General features: G+C 33.2%; 3 protein-coding genes, 2 long non-coding RNA genes and 1 pseudogene across 6 annotated transcripts; 4 read left to right on the top strand and 2 right to left on the bottom strand.

Annotated features, from left to right (window-relative positions):
• The first annotated feature begins 638 nt into the window (after positions 1-638).
• LOC139113046 (uncharacterized) lies at positions 639-1,257 on the top strand. The gene is made up of 2 exons (XR_011547596.1): positions 639-730; positions 847-1,257. It is a non-coding gene; the product is annotated as an uncharacterized lncRNA (long non-coding RNA).
• Positions 1,258-4,485: 3,228 nt separating this feature from the next.
• On the top strand, positions 4,486-6,337 carry LOC139113044 (G-protein coupled receptor 143-like; annotated as a pseudogene).
• A 245-nt stretch (positions 6,338-6,582) lies between these two features.
• On the bottom strand, positions 6,583-10,886 carry LOC139113041 (A-kinase anchor protein 10, mitochondrial-like). The gene is made up of 10 exons (XM_070673935.1): positions 10,515-10,886; positions 9,415-10,183; positions 9,106-9,229; positions 8,897-9,033; positions 8,675-8,825; positions 8,457-8,571; positions 8,125-8,299; positions 7,972-8,045; positions 7,847-7,899; positions 6,583-7,761 (listed from the first exon to the last, which is right to left on the bottom strand). The coding sequence occupies exons 1-10, from the start codon at positions 10,537-10,539 to the stop codon at positions 7,672-7,674; spliced, it is 1,713 nt and encodes a 570-aa protein (XP_070530036.1). The 5' UTR covers positions 10,540-10,886; the 3' UTR covers positions 6,583-7,671.
• On the top strand, positions 8,225-9,383 carry LOC139113043 (uncharacterized). The gene is made up of 3 exons (XR_011547595.1): positions 8,225-8,305; positions 8,425-8,625; positions 8,707-9,383. It is a non-coding gene; the product is annotated as an uncharacterized lncRNA (long non-coding RNA).
• A 782-nt stretch (positions 10,887-11,668) lies between the features above and the next one.
• Positions 11,669-12,845, top strand: LOC139113042 (complex III assembly factor LYRM7-like). 2 transcript variants are annotated; one of them, XM_070673937.1, is made up of 5 exons: positions 11,669-11,842; positions 12,016-12,088; positions 12,179-12,249; positions 12,338-12,419; positions 12,539-12,845. In XM_070673937.1, the coding sequence occupies exons 1-5, from the start codon at positions 11,819-11,821 to the stop codon at positions 12,625-12,627; spliced, it is 339 nt and encodes a 112-aa protein (XP_070530038.1). In that variant the 5' UTR covers positions 11,669-11,818; the 3' UTR covers positions 12,628-12,845. The 2 variants fall into 2 exon arrangements, with proteins under 2 accessions (XP_070530038.1, XP_070530039.1); XM_070673938.1 differs by having other exon boundaries at positions 12,338-12,415.
• Positions 12,826-14,840, bottom strand: LOC139113047 (glycerol-3-phosphate dehydrogenase [NAD(+)], cytoplasmic-like; the record flags this gene model as incomplete). The annotated part of the gene is made up of 6 exons (XM_070673939.1): positions 12,826-13,027; positions 13,505-13,704; positions 13,847-14,077; positions 14,242-14,354; positions 14,490-14,631; positions 14,700-14,840. Coding segments are annotated over 6 exons (855 nt in total), but the record flags the coding sequence as incomplete, so codon positions are not given.
• Positions 14,841-15,714: the final 874 nt, after the last annotated feature.

Below are 15,714 nucleotides of genomic sequence, written 5' to 3' on the forward strand. Positions count from 1 at the left end.
CGTACCCAGTACTCAGATAGCACTGACACTTTGCAGAGTGAATTTAGGTATGTCATGCATTAGAATTTAATTAAAATACTCTCCTTCATTGTGAGGGACCGATTTTAGATTGCCCGAGAGCCTCAGTTAATTAAAAAGTGAGAAAATAGTCAAAATATAACTTTAACCTCAAAGTGTCACTTATGAGATTTTTAGTTTTAATTTAAAAATACTTCTGCTTTATTTACAGGTTTGGCGCTTTGGGGACGAAAGGTTCGCGACGAAAACTAACCAAGGAAACCGTCCGGAGACCCGGGAAGCTGCAGAAGTCCCTCTGACCATTCCTGGTACAAGAAAATTCCTCGACTTACCCAGTACTCCAGATAGCACTAACACTTTGCAGAGTGAATTCAGGTATGTCATGCGTTAGAATTTAATTAGAGTACTCTCCTTCATCGTGAGGGACCGATTTTAGATTGCTCGAGAGCCTCAGTTAATTAAAAAGTGAGAAAATAGTCAAAATATAACTTTAACCTCAATGTGTCACTTATGAGATTTTTAGTTTTAATTTAAAAATACTTCTGCTTTATTTACAGGTTTGGCGCTTTGGGGACGAAAGGTTCGCGACGAAACTAACCAAGGAAACCGTCCGGAGACCCGGGAAGCTGCAGAAGTCTTTCTGACCATTCCTGGTACAAGAGAAAATTCCTCGACTTACTTAGTACTCCAGATAGCACTAACACTTTGCAGAGTGAGTTCAGGCTTTTAAGTTAAATTTCAGACTAAAATTCGGTTTATTTAAGTGTAGTAGAGTGTTCTAAATACAATTGAATTATTTTGTTAACTGTAAATAATTTTTTATTTGAGATTTTTGGTGATTGGTGTTCTGCGAGAGTCACAGAAGTTTCACTGCACTTGAACAAGTTGTGAAAATAGTTCTGCGTATTCCTCAAGTGCCCCGATGGATTTTTTATCAAATTTGAACCTTTCTTTTGCTGCCCAAAAAGTTCCAAGGCTCTACATGGACGGGAACTATTTTTTATAAGTGTTTTAAAAGTGACAGGTATGTGTTTTAGGTTAAAAGTTGAGGTATTCATAAATAAATTTTTTTGGAGCTTCTTAGTTAAATTTCTGACATAAATTCGGTTTATTTAAGTGTACTAGAATGTTTTAAATACAATTAAATTATTCTCTTAACTGTGAAAAATTTTATTTTCCAGATTCTTGGTGAGTGGTGTTCTGCGAGAATCACAGATGTTTCACTGTACTTCTACAGCTTGTGAAAATAGTTCTGCGTATTCCTCGAGTGCCCCGTTGGATTTTTATCAAATTGAAACCTCTTTTGCTGCCCAAAAGTTCCAAGGCTCTACATGGACGGGAACTATTTTTATAAGTGTTTTAAAAGTGACAGGTATGTGTTTTAGGTTAAAAGTTTAAATATTCATAAATAAATTTTTTTGGAGCTTCTTAGTTAAATTTCTGACATAAATTCGGTTTATTTAAGTGTACTAGAATGTTTTAAATACAATTAAATTATTCTCTTAACTGTAGAAAATTTTATATTTCAGATTCTTGGTGAGTGGTGTTCTGCGAGGTCACAGATGTTTCACTGCACTTCTACAGCTTGTGAAAATAGTCTTGCGTCTTCCTCGAGTGCCCCGTCAGGTTTTTTATTTAATTTAAACCTCCCTTTTGCTGCTCAAAAAGTTCCAAGGCTCTACATGGACGGGAACTATTTTTTATAAGTGTTTTAAAAGTGACAGGTATGTGTTTTAGGTTAAGTTGAGATATTAATAAATAAATTTTTTTGGAGCTTCTTAGTTAAATTTCTGACTAAAATTCGGTTTATTTAAGTGTACTAGAATGTTTTAAATACAATTAAATTATTCTCTTAACTGTAAATAGTTTTATATTCCAGATTCTTGGTGATTGGTGTTCTGTGAGGGCCACAAAAGTTTCAGTGCACTTCTACAGCTTGTAAAAATAGTTCTGCGTATTTCTCGAGTGCCTCGTTGGATTTTTTATCAAATTTGAACCTCCCTATTGCTGCCCAAAAAGTTCCAAGGCTCTACATGGACGGGAACTATTTTTTATAAGTGTTTTAAAAGTGACAGGTATGTGTTTTAGGTTAAAAGTTGAGGTATTCATAAATAAATTTTTTTGGAGCTTCTTAGTTAAATTTCTGACATAAATTCGGTTTATTTAAGTGTAGTAGAATGTTTTAAATGAAATTAAATTATTCTCTTAACTGTAAATAATTTTATATTTCAGTTTTTTGGTGATTGGTGTTCTGCGAGGGTCACAAAAGTTTCACTGCACTTCTACAGCTTGTGAAAATAGTTTTGCGTTCTCCTCGAGTGCCCCGATGGATTTTTATCAAATTTGAACTTTCTTTTTTGCTGCCCAAAAAATTCCAAGGCTCTACATGGACGGGAACTATTTTTATAAATGTTTTAAAAGTGACAGGTATGTTTTTGTTAAAAAAGTTGAGATATCTTTAAATAAATTTTTGAGCTTCTTAGTTAAATTTCTGACTAAATTTGGTTTATTTAAGTGTAGTAGAAATGTTTTAAAAAATTATTATTCTCTTAACTGTAATAATTTTATATTTCAGTTTGGTGATTGGTGTTCTGCGAGGGAGTTTTGCACTTCTACAGCTTGAAAATAGTTCTGCGTTCTCCTCGAGTGCCCCGATGGATTTTTATCAAATTTGAACCTTTCTTTTGCTGCCCAAAAGTTCCAAGGCTCTACATGGACGGGAACTATTTTTTATAAGTGTTTTAAAAGTGACAGGTATGTGTTTTAGGTTAAAAGTTGAGGTATTCATAAATAAATTTTTTTGGAGCTTCTTAGTTAAATTTCTGACATAAATTCGGTTTATTTAAGTGTAGTAGAATGTTTTAAATGGAATTAAATTATTCTCTTAACTGTAAATAATTTTATATTTCAGTTTTTGGTGATTGGTGTTCTGCGAGGTCACAAAGTTTCACTGCACTTCTACAGCTTGTGAAAATAGTTCTGCGTTCTCCTCGAGTGCCCCGATGGATTTTTTATCAAATTTGAACCTTTCTTTTGCTGCCCAAAAAGTTCCAAGGCTCTACATGGACGGGAACTATTTTTTATAAGTGTTTTAAAAGTGACAGGTATGTGTTTTAGGTTAAAAGTTGAGGTATTCATAAATAAATTTTTTTGGAGCTTCTTAGTTAAATTTCTGACATAAATTCGGTTTATTTAAGTGTACTAGAATGTTTTAAATACAATTAAATTATTCTCTTAACTGTGAAAAATTTTATATTCCAGATTCTTGGTGAGTGGTGTTCTGCGAGGGTCACAGATGTTTCACTGCACTTCTACAGCTTGTGAAAATAGATCTGCGTATTCCTCTAGTGCCCCGATGGATTTTTTATCAAATTTGAACCTTTCTTTTGCTGCCCAAAAAGTTCCAAGGCTCTACATGGACGGGAACTATTTTTTATAAGTGTTTTAAAAGTGACAGGTATGTGTTTTAGGTTAAAAGTTGAGGTATTCATAAATAAATTTTTTTGGAGCTTCTTAGTTAAATTTCTGACATAAATTCGGTTTATTTAAGTGTACTAGAATGTTTTAAATACAATTAAATTATTCTCTTAACTGTGAAAAATTTTATATTCCAGATTCTTGGTGAGTGGTTTCTGCGTCACAGATGTTTCACTGCTTCTGGCTTGTGAAAATAGATCTGCGTATTCCTCTAGTGCCCCGATGGATTTTTATCAAATTTGAACCTCTCTTTTTGCCCAAAAAATTCCAAGGCTCTACATGGACGGAATTTTATTAAGAGTTTTATAAGTATGTGTTTTAGGTTAAAAAAGTAGAGTTATTTTTAAATAAATAAATTGATTTTTTTAAGTTAAATTTTTGATTAAATTCGGTTTTATTAAGGGTAGTAGATTGCTCACATTATATTTAATAAGTTTTTAACTCTAAAATTTTATTTCAGTTGTCTTGTGATTGGAGTACGGAAGGCCGCAGAATTTTTACTGTGATTTATACTTGGTGAGGGATTTCTGCTGCTTTCTCGAGGGTGCCGTTGGCATTTATTACAGTTTTTATTCTACTTTTGCCTTACAAACTCTGAAGCTCGTAAGTCAACGGAAAATATTAATAATTTAACTTATAAAGTAACATGTATGTTTTATAAATTTAAATAAAATCTTTAAAGTTAATGATTTTGAATTTCTAAGTTAATTTTTGATCCTAATTCGATTTTATTAAAACTAGTAGAGTGCCCACGTTTTATTTAAATAATTATTTTCATTTTAAATACATCGAGAGAGGTTAGAAAAGATCGATGTATTCGCGGCGACGCCAGGAGCATTTGGTGGACATGGAACTACTAAAATTGATATTGATATATATGTCACCATCGATTTTGGTAGTTCCGAAAAATGTTTACTAAATGCTTTCGGCGCTATTGTCGCGCAAATCATCGATCTTTCTAACCTCTTTCGATCTATTTGGGCTATAGTAGCTCTAATTATGGCCGACCCGACTTTACAAACGTTTTGCTGTCATTATACTAACCGAACGGATAGAGCGATAGCAATAATGCAGGAATTTAATACAGACGCGTATAATACGGTGTGCATGCTCTCGTCAACTATACATGATAGGCGCGATTTATCAGGTAAATTTCGAGTGTTATCTTCGAACAAGGCTCTGTTTTCTGGTTCGTTTTCTTTTTATTAATTGTACGAAATAACGTTACCAAAGAAATTTAATTGGCACTAAGATAAAATTTTTTTTTAGATACTACCTCGAGAGGATTCCAATAGTTCTTATCGTTGGCGGAGCTTCTCCAGAGGAAGAGATATTATTGTATGGCTTGCCGTTGCTGATTTTTTAGCGTCTTTAGGTCTAGTTTATTATCTCAATTATATTAATTATAATGAATAGTTTATGAACATCGACAAATTAGTTAATTAGTAATTACAACTATAAATTAGGTTGACCAATGAAAGCAACGTGCGATAAATAAATAAAATTAATACTTTGTTTCCAATTGTTCTCAATCAGGTGTGTTTGTAAGGTCGGCCCTATGGAGAAATTTCAAGTCCATCATGCCGATGGAGGGCGATATGTCGAACGTGATCTTCTGCGCTATGCTATCGGTAATAAAGCCATTTCTACATCTGATATCGGTTTTATAAAAAAATTCGGAAACTATTTTACTCGTAGGCGTGGATCCAGTATTTCTACATGGCTACGTGGATATGGACCCTGTGCTACGCAGTGGACATGAAATTATTACTGGGTGACAAAGACGAACGTCCTGTGATTTATCATACTTTGGCCTGGGTACTGCCTGCTATTCTCACCACGTTTGGGCTGGTTATTCTGTATATTCCGGATGCAAAGTCAGATTTTATAAATATTTTTTAAGCATATGTTATTTTAGATATAATAACAAATTATATTTCAGCTGTCATAATTCGACATCGTTGTCCAGTGCGATACTGCGCATTCTTCCAAACTACTTCGCCACGTACGTGTTGTTGGCGGTAGTTATGATTGCGAATCCCATTTGTATAGCATCAAGCGAGACGTTGAGACAGCGGTGCTGCAGCATGGCTCAGATGACCGGAAGGGAACGGAGGCTGATACAAACGATTAGATTAAGTTTGCTCTCATCAATCTAGTCTACTACGTATGCTGGACGCCCAATCTAATTAACGGAATACTGTTATGGACTTTATGGTTTCAATTACCGATTAAAGCAATCATCACCTTATGGTACATAATGGTACGTGTAAAAACCGATTGTTCCAACGCCCAACAACCTTACTTAAAAATGTATTCATTCTGATCTATTTAAAGAAGGATAAAGATAGACATACAATTACCTAATAAACAAATTTACTTGAAAGTTGGGGCAACCTACCCTAAATCTCTTTTTATGAGCATGGATAAATATAGGAAAATGATCGATACATTTCTAATTAACAGGCTGTGACAAATCCTCTCCAAGCGTTCTTCAATGCGATTGTTTATCAATCTTGGACCAGAAGAGAGAAATTACGTTTAGAGTGCTGTCAAGATTATAAATCAAGCACAGATTTCTATTTAAATGCAATCGTCAACGTAGATAGCAACGTTTTCTGAATCATCTCCATTACTCAATCCGCGAAAGGCTATGAACAAAAAATACCATATATTAGTATAAATGGATCTTCGTCTCTATGAGAATGTTTTACTGAAAATGTATGTAAAAACAATGTATATGCCGTATGTACAGTAGTGTTAAAGAAAAATTTAATATATAAAGTCAGTTTTTATATAAATATTATAAAATCAAACGTGCGCGATTGTGAGTCTCAATCTAAACTTTTTTACAAGATTTTCAGAGGTCGTCTCGACTAAAAAATTATTTTATTACAGTTTTCGATATTATATAATAAAATATATTTAATAAAACAGAATTTTTAATATACTACAATAGAGAAAAAGAGAGCGATCACATTAAAAAATGCAACTGTGATATAATATACAACTTGAGTTTTTAAACAAGACAACAAAGAAAGGCAAAATATGCAATATGCAACTATTTTAAAAAAGATTCGAGATATGTACGCATCAATACATAACGGGCTATTTAATTATTTTTGAAAGATAGGACGCATTTTAAAAAAGTAAATTCGTTTTTTACAGCATGTATATAGTAAGGGTTTTGTTACATCATAACATTTTGTACTTAAACATTACGTGTTATGCGCTCTAAATACTGTTAAAATATATCTTTTTCTATATCATAATATCACGATCAATACCGGTCACATGCATCATCGTATGTACATATATCTCATTACCTGCTTTAACACTAGCTGTGTCATTGTATAAATTGACAATAAAAGCAGTACAAAATCTTATATTTTAAGGTTTCATCACTTCTTATACCGTCTACATTAGTCATCTTTGTCAGAAGCGAGAAAATAGTGCGAATATTGACGTTTTGTACGTATGAAAATAATTAGAAACAATAGCAAAAAATTATCAAGATAAAATTAAAAAAAAAAAAAAAAAAAAAAAAGTTTTATTCTAAATTTTTTTTTTGTTTGACATGTTGATACAGAAGTCTGTTTGTTTTTATGTTAAATGAGCATTTCGTCAGAAATATCGATTTAATGATACTAATACGTACAAGCGATAATAATTTGCATTGATTTTCTTCGGATGTAATAATCGACGATAACTGATGAAGAAATTACGTTAAAATATTGTTCTTTGCTCATCGAGTATTTTATAATAAATTAATAGAATAGGAAGATTTTTTAATACAAAAAATATTACAGATTATGCTGCTAAATAAGATTATTTTAAATTATTTTACGCAATAAGTTGTGAAAATACTAGGATTACATATATCAATTTATAATAAAGTTACTTGCACTAATTATAAATTCGAATTAAATTATTGATTAGCAAATTCAAGTCTCCATTTTATTATTATGCCAAAGTATAAAGTATAAAAAATTTTTATGTACTTTTTAAGATGATATTAGGATAAAATGAATTAGAATATTTTGTTTGGCACTTTGGCAAAATCTGCAGCATTATTGTGCTAACGTTTAAAATAAAAGAACAAAGCACTTTACTTACATAAATACATAAGACGTTTACACTTAAGGAAAATCTAAGCCTCATGTCAAGCTTACACCATCAAGAAGGAAGATTCGAAGTTCCAAGCGTCAAAGATGTGATTTCACAAATAATCATCTCGGCGATTCTCCATGCTAATTCCTCTTTTGCCTATCAATAGCAAGTGATGTAACAATATTGATGTGAAAAAAATGTTACTATTATTTTTATTAATAAATTATAATAAAATATTTACCTTATCTTGTTCTATATTTACAAATCGTTTTACAACACGAGTTAGGCGAGATTCTGAAATTTGCATATATTTTATACAATCTCGCGTATATACACACGGTCAAACTATAGTTATATGTAACTTACCATATTTCCTATGAGGATCTGGTTCTATTTCAGTAATAAATCGACCTAAGTTGTCAACGTAACCAATGCTTAAACTACAAAATATACCACATTATTCACGATTTATAAATCTGCATAAATGCATTTTGTTAGTAACGTTAAATTATTAAATACCTATATTTATTACGTCGCCATAAAGAATCTGGATCGTAAAGTTGCCTAGTGTCGATATTTAAATGACTGTTAATGGTTTTTTTATCATCAGATATTCTGCTGCCATTATTTCCTATTTGAGAAATACTTGGCATACTAGTACACACAGAGCTTACTTCGCTGCTGCAATCTGAACCTGCAGGTAAATATCTCTTAATTCATAATTTGTTTTTGTTTTTAATATTTATAAATAAAAAAATATAAAATTTATATTATTACTGATTTAAAGTTATAGTATTCTTTAATATATTTTCGGAATAGTAACGATCATGAAATCAATAATGGACACTAACCTGTTCTTCTTATCTTGGAATGTAAACTTGGACATGGACTGGTCTGAATCGTACTGATTAGTTCTGATAAGTATTTATAATACAGCTGCGACGATAAGAACACCGGGAGATAATGCTAGAAGAAAGTGTCGAATTTTAATAAAACCACTTTAGGACGAAAGCATGTATAGTGAGTACGATATATTAGTTATCGGTAAATTGTATAATTAACGTTATACCTTGTTAAGAAAATTATATACGATTTTACTAGGTTTATCGAAACAATCGGATTGTGGACCTCCTTCGTCCTCGCGGCAAATATTTTGCTCCACAAGAAAACGAATCTTATCACTAAATCCAAGAGGCATTGTTGCTTGTAAGCTAAAATATCTGAAAACAGTAATAACATTTGTATAAATTATTTACTTTTTGAGCGATTCATATATTTAAGTAGAAATTACTTTTCATATATAATTACGGCGTCAGATTGCGCTTCTTCAGGATTGGCTGCTCCCTTCTTTTCTAAAAGATTATGCTTATAGCTTATAGCCGACATCCAAAAATCCAGCAGTTCTCGCTTATTTTCGAGTTCCATAAACTGAAATGTTAATAATGAAACAGAATCTTTGACGAAAATATTTCTGCAGAAGTAAAAGATTATGATGCAAACCTCCATAAAATAAAAGAACGCTGTCTCATTATACAATATATCTGCTAATTGTACATTGCCACTGGTGAGCACGTCAATCTGATGCTTACAGTGAAATTCGCTTCGTAAAAAATCGTTAATATATCTGTAAAGAGATATACAGTTGTTATACGTATATGCGTTTCCGACCCATGGGGACCCAGAGGGGGTAGCAAGGACCGGCAGTTATCTCTACTTTTGGTATTAATAAATTGCAATTAAAAAATTTTTAACAAGAAATAAAAATAAAAAGAAAACAAGGATGGTTGTCATCGAATGTTTGTCACTCACTCGTTTTCTAATGTATCGTATACTATGCTTTGAACAGCAGATAGGCACCGTAAAATAGGCTCAATGTTTTCCTGGACAATAGCCTTCTCTATATCCACTCTCAATTCCTCAGATATTTGATTGATACCCAGAGTTTCTTTGAGAATATACTTTTTGTAAACTCTCAATGCATCCTGCTTGATCGTCGTCATGTCACGTCTCTCGTTTCTACAGTTGAGGTTTGATTGTCGCGTTTCGCTTACCACCTGACTAGTCTTTGGCATACCGTTGGACGTCGCATCGTCCGCCCTATCGAACGGTATTTCGTTCCTTGTTTCGGTATCTACATCACTAGCGAACACGTCGCAGCTAAAGTTTTCGTTATCGTCTAAGGAAGTAGGCAAGGTATCCAGCAGTTCCTTTTGATTAGACTGTCTGACTTTTCGCACATTGGGCATCTCTGATGCGCTGCATAAGCATTCTACCTCCAGCCAGAACTTGATGAGAGCTATACGCTTCCTGGTATCCATAAACTGGATGAAATAGCCAAGCGCGCTTTTGTCCTTAAGTATTTCTGGCAGCGCTTTCGACAACCGCGAACTGAAGGAAGCGCGCGCTTCCTCAACGTCATTATTGAGAATCTCCTCTTCCTCTTCCTCGAGGTTGCACAGTACACCTGAAGGAGTCTGAATCGACGACGCAGAGCCATTGAATGCATCTGTTAGAAAGCCTCCTGAGCTCGTTGACTTTATAGGTGAACTTTCTGATAATCCGGACTTATCCCTTTGTCCTACCATTTTATTACAGTAAGAGTATTACAAGTCAATCAAATTGACAACATTATTTGAAAGAAAATATATCGTTATAAACTACAAGACAGTTATCAAATCAAATTAAGTAAGCTTTAAATATAAATAAAAAGAAAAATACATGTAGGAAGAAAAATTGCGAAGTAACAAACCGTACAATCTCTGTAAGGAAAGAAGCAAATAAAAAAAAAAAAGAAAAAAAGGAAACGTGTTGCATATTGCAAATGTCAGAAAATTAGTCGTGTCGCGGGGGATTAGAACGGTTCGGTAGGTAAACTCGTACAGCGTAAGGGCAGCATGCGAGATAATTACCAATCTTCTTAAAAAATTGGAGCATCGTTCGTGTCAACGCGTAGCAGCATGATAAGGGTCGCCGATAGCGCGAGGGTGAACGCCGAAAGGTAAACAACGGGTGAGCGATGCGCTGCGTAAGTGCAGCGGGCGCGCATCCCACAGGACGATCGAGCCACAGTTGTGGGTAGAGTTGCGTGATCCGTTACGATCAGGACTCGGGACGACGGCGACGTCGCGCGACACTCCGCCTCGGTGTCATCACGGACGTGCCAGGTGACAGATCACTGTTGTTTGCATCGCTCGCCGATTACGACACATCGCGAGTGTAACCAACCAAGTGCAAGTGGCGGTTTCTGTTCGTTCCGCATTACGATTACAGTTCCTACACTCGGTAAGTCTATTAAAAAAAAATAAAACTAATAAAATTCTATTCTATTAAATGAGTGTCATCGTAATGTTGACGGGAGAAAGAAGAAGAAGAAGAAATGTACCGGATCTTGATCCGGTAACGATCAAATAAACTTGAAATGAATGAATTTAGCTGCGTAGATTGTCGAAAGGGAAGGAAGGGTGCACAAAGTGCACACATTAGAGCAAAACATGGTGAATGATCGTGCGCGCATTTTTCAAACGCTCATAAGGCGCGGACGTAATCTTGCATTATCAAAATTCCACATTTCATTACTTAATCTGTCGTCTCTTCTTTTGCAAATAAAATTTATTACAAGTGAAATTAATGCAAAGAAAAAATGCGAGTTATCGTTAATTAAAAAGTACTCGGTGAAATGCACATCAAGCAAACATGACATAAAGACGTCTTTGTAACGTTTTATAATAATTGTCTTTAAGACGTTTGTGCGTCATGTCCGTTAAACGTGCATGTTCACTAGGTTTATAAGAGCAAAGAGATTCATGAAGCAGCAGACTTTCGAAATTCTTTCAAGAACGCTTCTAGTGCCTTTTCGTAAGTCTTTTAACATTTTTCTATTTGTACATATACATATATGAAGCGTTCGAGCAAGTCTCAAATAAGAATGCCTTGGTGAACGATGCCGAATACGGTGACTTTTCGTCTGGATTCTCAACAAGAGAGTTGTAGGTACACGGACCACCAGAGGTAGCGTTCGGCGGTACGCTAGTGTACAGTACGGATTGAAGATTTTGAGGTTACAAATTGTTGCAAATTTCTGATTGGAATCTTAATACTGAGGTTTGCTAGTCCGCAAACCTCATTATGAGTATAGCAATATGAATTTTCTTAATCTGTAAATAAAATTATATTGTTAGAGTAGAAGCAATAATTATCAAGATATTTAGCGAAAATGACTGACCCTCTTCGACGAGAGGTTATTAATTAATTTAATTTTTATTTTATAGATAATAATAATTGTTTGAGAGTATTTCTTTTTAGGTTTACTTACTATTTTACGTATTATATTTATAAAAAATTATAGCCGTAATATCTTATTTCTTTTACTCATGTAATTAATTAATTTAATCTTGCAATAATTGTTTACAGGTTTTGCGAGTGTTTAAGAAACTTCATAGAACGAGATTAAATACGTTCGAAGGCGATGAATATGCATTGCAAGGTAATATGTTTTGTATTCTGCTAATAATATATATTCTGACTTTAATCTTGCATTTTTTATAAGTAATATTTTATTTTATTGTTTTTTTAGTTCTAAGGGATAAGATAAACAATGAGTACAGAAAGTATAAAAATGTCACGAATCAAGCGGCAATTGAAGAGGTATTTTTGTTTTAAGCATGTAAAATACATGATTAAAATGTGAAACTTTATTAAAACAAGAAAACTAAATTATATGCTGTTGTTTCAGTTAAACAAATTTGCTCAGGAAGTTGAACATGAAGTACGAACGACTGTCATACAAGCAATTGAAACAGAGCCTGGAAAAGTAGGTAATTATCATGATTTTTAATGTTTGATCGCTGTATTATCTAACTGCACCTATATTTGGCGCGAGGAATTATCGTGCCTTTTGATCTCATATCCAATTAATAATTAAAATTAATTTTAGCATTACGACTTACTTCGGATGTTTTGGTAGATAATGTACCATATAAGGATCAAAAAAATAATAAATCAGGTAACAAAAGTAAAGACTAAAATCTATAATATTAAAAAATAATTAATAATAATTTTTTAAATAATCATGATAATTTGTTGCGAATAAATATCAAAGTTAAAATTTTATTACGAAATAAAAGGTGCATTCTACAGAAAAACTATATGAAAATAAAGATTTAACATTAGTAAATGTATTCTACAGAATATGTAATATAAATTCATTATAAAGAATAAACATATTTAGTGATTTCAATAGAGATGCGATTATTAATTTTATAATTTGTAGTAATCTTTATTTACAGTGATTACAATGATGACGTTCAGAGTATGTACAAGTCTTTGTCGGCTAAATCATTTCCTCTTTAATATCACAGACTTTCTACAATCGATATTAAATTCATGTTGCATAAGTTATGGGCCTCCCTCTTCCAATTTCATACTGAAACATTTGGAAATCATATTATAGTTGGATAAACTTCAAAAAACGTCGGACCTCCGATTTTAAGTACACGAAGTGACTACAAAATTGGGTGTCCGACGTTTCCGGAAGTGCACCCTTATATTTATTCTATAATTATAATGGTCTTAAACAACTCACCTTATTTTTATATATCTTGCATAATGATTGAATTTACGTATGAAAAATAAGAAATGTGAAGAATGTAGATTATTGCAATTTCTAATCGGGAATTTAGCGAGGAAGAGGAATCAATACATAAAGAGAGTTTTTGGAGTAAACCTGAAGGAATAAATTTTATAAAAATAATAATTATGAATTGGCCGGAACTTGCTGGATACTGAGGTAATATATTAAAAATATTACTGTACTATATAATTGTTTATCAAAGGTAGATCGCCAACTAATAATTTTATTGAGGAATTAATCAATGGTAAATTTAATATGTAGAAGTCTTACACATGCTCAGGATGACTACGAATCTGGTCGATGAGATCCGCCGGTCGTAATTGATCAGTACAGATGCGATGTACTGCGGTAAATAGCGGGAATTTATCTATTACATTACGCGCCTTTAGCATATCGTGAACCTCGTCTGCCGTTGCCGGTCCCTGTAGCTTCTGTCCGGACAACAATTCGTCCTCCAAAGCTTTGATAGTCTGTAAAAATATATTACACAATGTTTTTTTTTTTTTTTTTTTTTTTTTATTACAGCAATGTATAATTTCTTCTGGTCAGTTTGGATACAAGGACAAGTTTTTAATTCAAACACGAGTTAAAGAACTGTTCAGAATCTTTTACCTTGCCAGTCTTGACAAATTGCTCGCAGACTCTGCGATTTCTTCCTCCGTAACAAGTGGTAATTAAATCTGCAACGCCGCAACTCTCGAAGAACGTGGAGAGCTTGGACCCTGGGTAAAAGGTATCAACAAACTTAATCATCTCCATTAATCCTAATCGGATCACCGCGGCTTTCGTGTTGTCACCCAGTCCAAGGCCATCCACAAAACCAGCTGCACATGCCACGACGTTCTGTGAACGAAATGATTCAACAAACTAATGAACGAAATGAAATAAAAATTCACGAAAGCAGTTATCGAGATCAAGAATACAATAACGAAACAGCATTAAGAAAATATGTATACGATTGAAGGTAATTTATATGGAGATTTTTTATTTGAAAGTGGTTTACTTACCTTCAAAGCTCCGCACACTTCCACGGTGTCGCAATCTTCCACGACGACCACTCGGAAATTTGGTGTCTGAATAAGATCTCTTAATATAGGTGCCAGTCGTTTATCCTTGCATCCTATAATTTTATAATCTTTAATATTCCGGTGCAAGAATTTTTCATAATTTTTCACATCTCGTGTCATTTAAAACTTTGTAAAAAAAAAAAAATGTAAAAAGATTTGTGAAAACTTTTTAAAGATTTTAAATTTACCAATTGTGGTTTCACAGAATTTCTCTTCGGCGACTTCGTTGGCCAGGTTGGCGCCCATCAGAACGTTACATTGTATCCTCAGGTTCTTCTCGATAATCTTTGAGATCAACTCAATACTGTTTCCTTCGCCCCGACCAAAACCCTTCAATTTGGACTCATCAACTTCATCTAATAAATTAAAATGAAGACAACGAGCTGTTTGAAATATACCTTAATGAGAGAAAGACCAACTGCAGTCGGTTTTATATTGTCCAGCAGCGTTGAACACAGGGTGCGAATAAATTGATGTGGCAGAACGAAGATAAGGATGTCTGCATCTTTTGCCGCCTCTACAACGTCAGGTACTGCAACCTGGAATATAAAAAAAAAATTAGTTAGTCTTAATTATATTGGATGTTTGATACAAGACTTATTTGACTGACTATATTAAAATCACGAAGCTGATTTCATCATAGAATTAAAGATTGCTCGAATTCAGATAACGATTCTTAATAATAATGATGATGATTTCTCAGTAATAGATGATCATTGCTACTATCTGTGACACTTGTTTTTTTTATAATATCTTTAATATCCTAAAGAGGATCTTATACTCTTGTAAAAAAAATCAATTTATATCCAATATCGTTATCAAAGAATCAATATCTGTTTCTCGAAACATTTATAGTAACATCGAGATTGGATATGGAGATACGATATGAACATTGCATCACTTAATTATCATGTTACAGGAACGATCGTATATAAAGTGTGGGGATAGGTGTGTGGATAACGTAGTTTACTCGGTCCAGCTCTCGAATCATTAGTCTTCAGCAAGCCTTCCGTTGAGACAGACGCAGCCGTGGTTCGAGTAATTTTTTCATTACACGTTAAAAAACAAAGCGATAATGAGGCTTAACTCTATCGTGCCGAATTTTAAGGCTGATACCACACAGGGTCCGATTGATTTTTACGATTGGCAGGGTGATTCGTGAGTCATTATTATTTTATTATATTTTACTTATTTTATATATAATTTAAAGTATATATATATATATATATATATATATATATATATATATATATATATATATATATATATACTTTAAATTAAAAAATCTTGAAAATACAGCGGAGAGACAAAACGAACAACCTTCTGTTAAATATAGCAAAAATTTAAGAAAGTGTTAGATAACACGTCGTCGATTGCAACATTAATTTTGAGAAATCTTATCGGGCTTGTTTT

Source organism: Cardiocondyla obscurior, unplaced genomic scaffold, assembly GCF_019399895.1.
Source record: "Cardiocondyla obscurior isolate alpha-2009 unplaced genomic scaffold, Cobs3.1 scaffold102_0_36485, whole genome shotgun sequence".
Classification (NCBI taxonomy): Eukaryota; Metazoa; Arthropoda; class Insecta; order Hymenoptera; family Formicidae; genus Cardiocondyla; species Cardiocondyla obscurior.